Source organism: Schistocerca serialis, chromosome 1 (assembly GCF_023864345.2).
Source record: "Schistocerca serialis cubense isolate TAMUIC-IGC-003099 chromosome 1, iqSchSeri2.2, whole genome shotgun sequence".
Lineage (NCBI taxonomy): Eukaryota > Metazoa > Arthropoda > Insecta > Orthoptera > Acrididae > Schistocerca > Schistocerca serialis.
Window position 1 is genome coordinate 173,536,897 of NC_064638.1, and position 6,191 is coordinate 173,543,087.

The window sequence follows — 6,191 nt, forward strand, 5'->3', positions numbered from 1 at the left end:
GTGCAGTGACTGATAGTGAGATATGAGTGAACAGTGTGGCATGACATTATTTAATAAGCTATTTCTAAAAAGAAGCATTGTATGTCAGGAGTAAATCTAATGATTGTATCTAATTAGAAGTCTGTAAATATATGTGTATACGAATTAGCTTATTTTAAATTGATCTAAATTTGTAAATACTTTGACATGTCCTATATCCTTGTAAAAAAGAGATCTACAGATGAATAATGCTGCTATTACTACTACTCTATATAACCATGCAGTATGATTCACACAACTGCACGAACATAAAAAAACTGTTTTTTTAGCAGTTTAATAGTGAAGCATTATCGATTTCAGTTACAGAACACAAATTTATTTTCATAAATAAATTTTTAGTAGTTTCTAAACATTTGAATGGTTAACAAGTTATTTCAATTTGTTAAGTATCAGAGACGGTCATTTTTATTTGTTATAAAGCACTTCTATTTTCAGACTCAATTTATCATGGTACTAATGATGAGTTGCAGCCAGGCACTCATATTTCATGCGCGAACTGCGTGTGGCATCCATCAAATTGCCTACTACTTCCATGCAATCAGTGTCAGATCGTTGCTATGTGCACACTTGCAGTCTATGGAACGATCAAACACCCATGTGACGGATCGTTGTGATCCATTCCTCGTGTTGTGTAGACTCTTTAGTCCTACAATTCTCACAAGCTATTCGAAGATATTAGTGAATGGTGCAAGAGTGGTTCCATAACTAAACTGGTAAAAATTAGTTTTCATAAATGTAAAACTAAGATCACTGTAAAAAATGTTAAAATTAACAGCGTAATTTATGTGTGCTGCACTCAAGAATAAGTGTGGCAAAATATTTTATAGTTTAGAAGGGGTTCAGGAACGAAGCACATATCGGTGGCGTCTCAGCACAAGATTTCATCTCGAACAAATTAGTACATAAAAATACTCTTTTAACGCTTCTGTAAGCTCATTTATGTATGTGCTGCAACTGTAGAACAGACTTTGTTCCACAAAGAATTTTCCTTAAACTGAAACAATTCGTTAGAAATGATAACAATCTGTTACTGGAATATTAGTGTAGGTCCATTATTTTATTTACGAACACTTCCAAGTGACTATCCCCAGATTACCCCCATATAACATGAATAAAAGAGTTGAACACAAATAATCTATTTCAAATCCATATGCTTCACCCACCACAGCGTTCCAGGACGGTTGAAATTTCTTATCCATTGATTCCTTAATCATTCTGGCTGCGAGCTGCAAACAAAGCAGAAAAAAAGCTTGTTAAATTTATTAGTATGGCACGTGTTTGCATGAATTTCAAAGGATACTGCGGCCATTGTTTAGCATGGCAGAAGAATGACACAGGCTTCTGTGTTTCAGTTAATTGCATCTTATTAGTTGATAAGTGTTTCGTTGATCAGATTCAAGAGAAACCAGAAGATGTAGGACGTGTCAAATGAACGCAAGATAAGAGACACAAATTAAAAAATTGGTTATTAGCTAATTATGGTTTATAACTGACTATTGTATTCATTTCTGTTCAAGAATAGCTCTATGATGGAGGAGATGTTAGGAAGAAACAACTTTACTGTACATATGACAACACTTCTTTGCTGTCAGACATTTTAATTCCATGTGCAGATTAAAAATAGTTAGTTGCTGTGTATTAAACTTCTTCCTGTGATAAACCTAGATTAACTAGAGCGCGAAGTGCAGAACATTTTTCCTTCTAGTATTGTTTTTGGGAATGTCTCTGTTTACATAGGAACTGCAGTAGATTATTGGCAGCAAATGTCATTAACGAAACATTATATGAAAAGGCTGTGGTTGACATTCTCAATTGCTTAAATAAATGCCTGCAAGATAAGTATGTGTCAACTCATAACGTAACTCTATTTTTTTGCAATGAACATTTATTACTTAATTGAGGAATTATCCCCTCATACTACACGGTGGGTAATTAACGAGTTATTTATGCTAACAACTTACTGATTTCTATGTTCCCAAAGTTGGCAATCACTCTTAAGGCAAAAGTAGCTGAGGCTAAGCTTTTTAACATGCATGTAATATGGTTTTTAGGTTTCATCAACATGCACACCCACGAACTTCGAATTTTGTACCATGTTAATAGTATTTTTGTTGATATGATATATTGATAGATGGTTGGGTGTTTCTGAAAGTACGAAAGGATGAGCTGTTTCATTTTCAAAGGTTAAAACGACTCATTTCTGCAAAACCAGTTAAGATTAACGAAGACATTTTTTTACCATTTTGCTTGTTGCTGTTTCTTTATTCTCTTTGACAGTAATTCTGACGTTGGTGGAAAGAAATATTTTATCCTCTCAATCAAATAAAATAACAAGAACAGTAATCGAGCCTTACTGTGACATCTCCTCAAGCAGATGATCTTTTTGCATTATTCGAAAACACAAGTTGTGAAGACAATCTTTCTCAACATTTTTTGTCTATTTAAAATGTTTCATTGGTGCTTAAAAAATTACCTAAATATGTCAAGTTAGGAAACGACAAGGACAGTGGGAAAAAAAACTGTGATGCGAACAACCATCATTCACATTAATATACAAAGACCTCTGACTTATCAAGAAACATTTGTCAAGTGATGGGTACTGCGGCAGCAAAGCTAATCCTTTTATAAAATAATCTGAATGCATAAAAACGCTGCACATACGAACCGTGGCACGAAAATTGTGTACTGGTACTTACGAAATTGTTTGGTGCATGTTTCTCACAGGCAGTGACAATCAGATCAACTGCTTCATTTTTTATTTCTTCTGTCATGTCGCAGGTCTGGAAGAGAAATTAAGTACGATTTTTTTTCCGGGAAACGAGATACATTTATGCTTCTACAACGCGATAAACTTACTTTCACAAGCGCATACGTATGTTCAACTTTCTTTGTTTCAGCTTCCTTTTTCACCTCTCCCTCTGCCATCCTTTACGAGAAGCTTGTAACGCTATAGAACACTCCTACGTGGACACTGAATATTCGATTGCTTTTCGGCAGTTGTTTTCTAAGACTTTTGTTTAGAGTGAAGACACAATATGGTACAGATATTATTAAATCACTAAATCTGTTGAGACAGATGAAGTCTGTAGTCGTAAGGGAAAAAAATTGCGTAGAAATGATCTGAAACTACAGAGATGTGAAAGTGCTAGCTGTGATTTAAGAGGACGATCAGCTCTCCTTCCGATAAGTACAGCGTCCGTGCCACCGCTGTCATATTACACGTTGCTGTGATCCTCATTCAGGAGACTAATTTGACGCAGTTCTCCATGCTAGTCCACTCTCTCCAAGCACTTTCATCTCTGGATAACTATTGCAACCTGCATACATTTGTACCTGCTTAGTGTACCCAAGCCTTGGTCTCACCCTGCAATTTTACCCCCCCCCCCCCCCCCCACCTCCCTTCCATCTCTCGTGACGTTTAGTAGTCAATTGTGTATTACGTAGGAGTGTCCAGACACATCTGACCAGATAGTGTACCTAATTACTGCGGGTGATTAAGTGGATTTGTGATGCACGTGCACTCTTGTACGTGTGTGTGTGTGTGTGTGTGTGTGTGTGTGTGTGTGTGTTTGGTGTGAGAATGACTTTGTGGTTGTCTGTTCATACATTTCATTCTGTACTCAAGTGGGTGGGGCGGGATGATGAAGAACTCTTGGTTATTTTAATTCGTATTCAGTTCCGACACTGCAACCTAGAAAAATGATGATAGAGATCAAAAGTTTAATCCTAATTAAATTAGTCTTCAACCTGAAGGTTAGTATTAACAAGAAGGTGATATGCCCTTGTCTTCCTTAGACTTTGAACTGACTTACCCAAACAGCTACATGGAGTGTAACAACTTAACGCTATGGGGACCTACTGCATAACATGGACTCGAACAATAGTGCAGCGTAGTATTTTACATATTAACAAATTTTTGCCAGAGGTGAGACAACTAATATGAACACAAAAAATACTAGGAACGACTAAGGGTTGAAGCAGAGCTTTGGATCTTTAATCTGACTTCCACTGAACCATCGAATATGATACTGATTTGTAATTTTATTTTTTTAGTGAAACATCTTGTATACTATAAACCATAAGCAGACGTGTGGCTCTGTAACACTGTGTGTGAACGTGAGTAAAGTCGATGACTTACAACCAGTGACATTCCGGCGGTATTTTTATGCAAGAGTAAATGGAAGATGGGCTGCAAGTTTACAAATAACAAACGTCAAATGTGTATATATGAATACTGAAGCGACAAATGAAAATTTGTATCAAGGCTAGGATTCGAACCCAGATCTCCTGCTGTCTACGCAGCTGCGCTAACCACTACCCCACCTTGGCACAGTGGCTTTGCAACACTGCGTGGACTACCCTAGCATGCCTCTCTCCTCAATCCAAATAACCATTAACGTTTCAGCCTGCTTGCTATTTCCCCTGTACTCGAACAGCATTGCAAGGCCCTCGATCTCTATTGGAACAGCATCTCAGCATCGACCGAAACGGGTGATCCTGCCTGATTAAAGCACCTATGCCTGTCTTTCAAACCACTGTGCCAGGGTGACGTACTGGTTAGCGCGTTTACCTAGTGCCAAGTAGACCCAGGTTCAAATCCTCCCCTTGTTACACATTTTCATTCCTCGCTTCAGTCTGCTTATATTCATCATAGATGTTTGAGACTTGAAAAGATCTCTGGAGCTGCAGTTTCATTTGATAACGTCAAATAGCAAGAGGTGAATAACACACAAAATGCTACACGGAAATACCTGTAGGAAAAATTGCACTGAATTTATTCTTGACAAATTCGGTGAAGTCCTTGATGGGGATCTCCGTAAGTGTTATTAACCTCTCTTGAGTCATAGGAGATTACATAAAAAGGTTTTCATTCCTTTCGGAGATCAGAAAGATCGCCCCACCTCAGGTATTGTCCTTAGAATCGAAACAACCAGTTTCAGAAGTTAAACTGTTTCACTAACAAGCATTGTATTATTTTCAAGCAGGAATCACAGACTTATGAAAGCGCATGGGCGAGCGGTAAACGTTGTTCTCGTGTAGAGTATATGGAGTATCATCCTCAACAGGATGCAACTAAGGTAGGGTAATACACACATTACGCGAGATTCTGCAGCAACGTATACAGTTTATCTGAGATTTTCGGTTGAGGCGAATACCTGCATGTTTCCTTCGCGATCCTTCTCCAGTCCGAGCGTGTGAATTGTCCCTAATGACCTTGCCATTGGGCCATATGACCAACGTGGATCCGAACAAACCACTACATTATCATAGCAAACCACTACATTATCCTGTGATGTTCATTTTACTGACAAGTGGACGTGTTCCTCTTGTAATCGATTCGATGAAGTGCGTACTTTACATTTTTAGATATGTTATATTAGCAATGTTTTGTGTCGTACATTACGAGGAGTGTTCAATAAGTAATGCCACACATTTTTTTTGTCGGCAATTTTTGGTTGAAAAAATGCGTAATTTCTTTGGACATCGTGGAATATCCTCGCCACAGCTCCTACAATTTCATGAAGTTCCGATAGGTTGCAGCACTATATGTAGCCTACAGAATGGTGTCTGTAGCTGAGGTGCGTTCCAAGCAGGTAGCTGTCATTGAGTTCCTTTGGCAGAAAACCATAGCATTGCAGATATTCGTAGTCACAAGTAGAATGTCTGCTGAGACATGGCAGTGGACAAAAGCACAGTGAGTCATTGCCCGAGGCGTTAGTTATCATCACAAGAAGGTCGTGCAAATCTGTCTGGTCTCCAATGTGCCGGCTGGCTGCACACAGTTGTAGCACCTGCAGTGTTGGAACGTGCAGACACTCTCATTCGAGATGATCGACGGATCACAATCACACACATCGCTGCTCAACTGGACATCTCTGTAGGTAGTACTGAGGCATTCGTCCACCATTTGGGGTACTCAAAAGTGTGTGCCCACTGGGCTACTCGGCACACAATAGAAGACCATCAAGGTCATCTGTTTGGCCCAATAAAGGATGCACTCCGTGATATGTATGTGGATAATTTAGGGGCTATTAATGCAGCATGACGCTGGCTCCAACGTCGACCAGTAGAATGGTACCATGCACGCATATAGGCTCTCCCTGCAATGTGGCGTAACGCCGTCGCACTGAACGGAGATTATATTGAAAAAT

At 38.8% G+C, this 6,191-nt stretch overlaps 1 protein-coding gene across 1 annotated transcript; it reads right to left on the minus strand.

The window, feature by feature from the left end:
• Positions 1-1,100: 1,100 nt before the first annotated feature.
• LOC126457179 (dynein axonemal light chain 4-like) lies at positions 1,101-2,964 on the minus strand. The gene is made up of 3 exons (XM_050093266.1): positions 2,896-2,964; positions 2,736-2,819; positions 1,101-1,265 (listed from the first exon to the last, which is right to left on the minus strand). Exons 1-3 carry the CDS (start codon positions 2,962-2,964, stop codon positions 1,101-1,103), a joined length of 318 nt encoding a protein of 105 aa, XP_049949223.1.
• Positions 2,965-6,191: the final 3,227 nt, after the last annotated feature.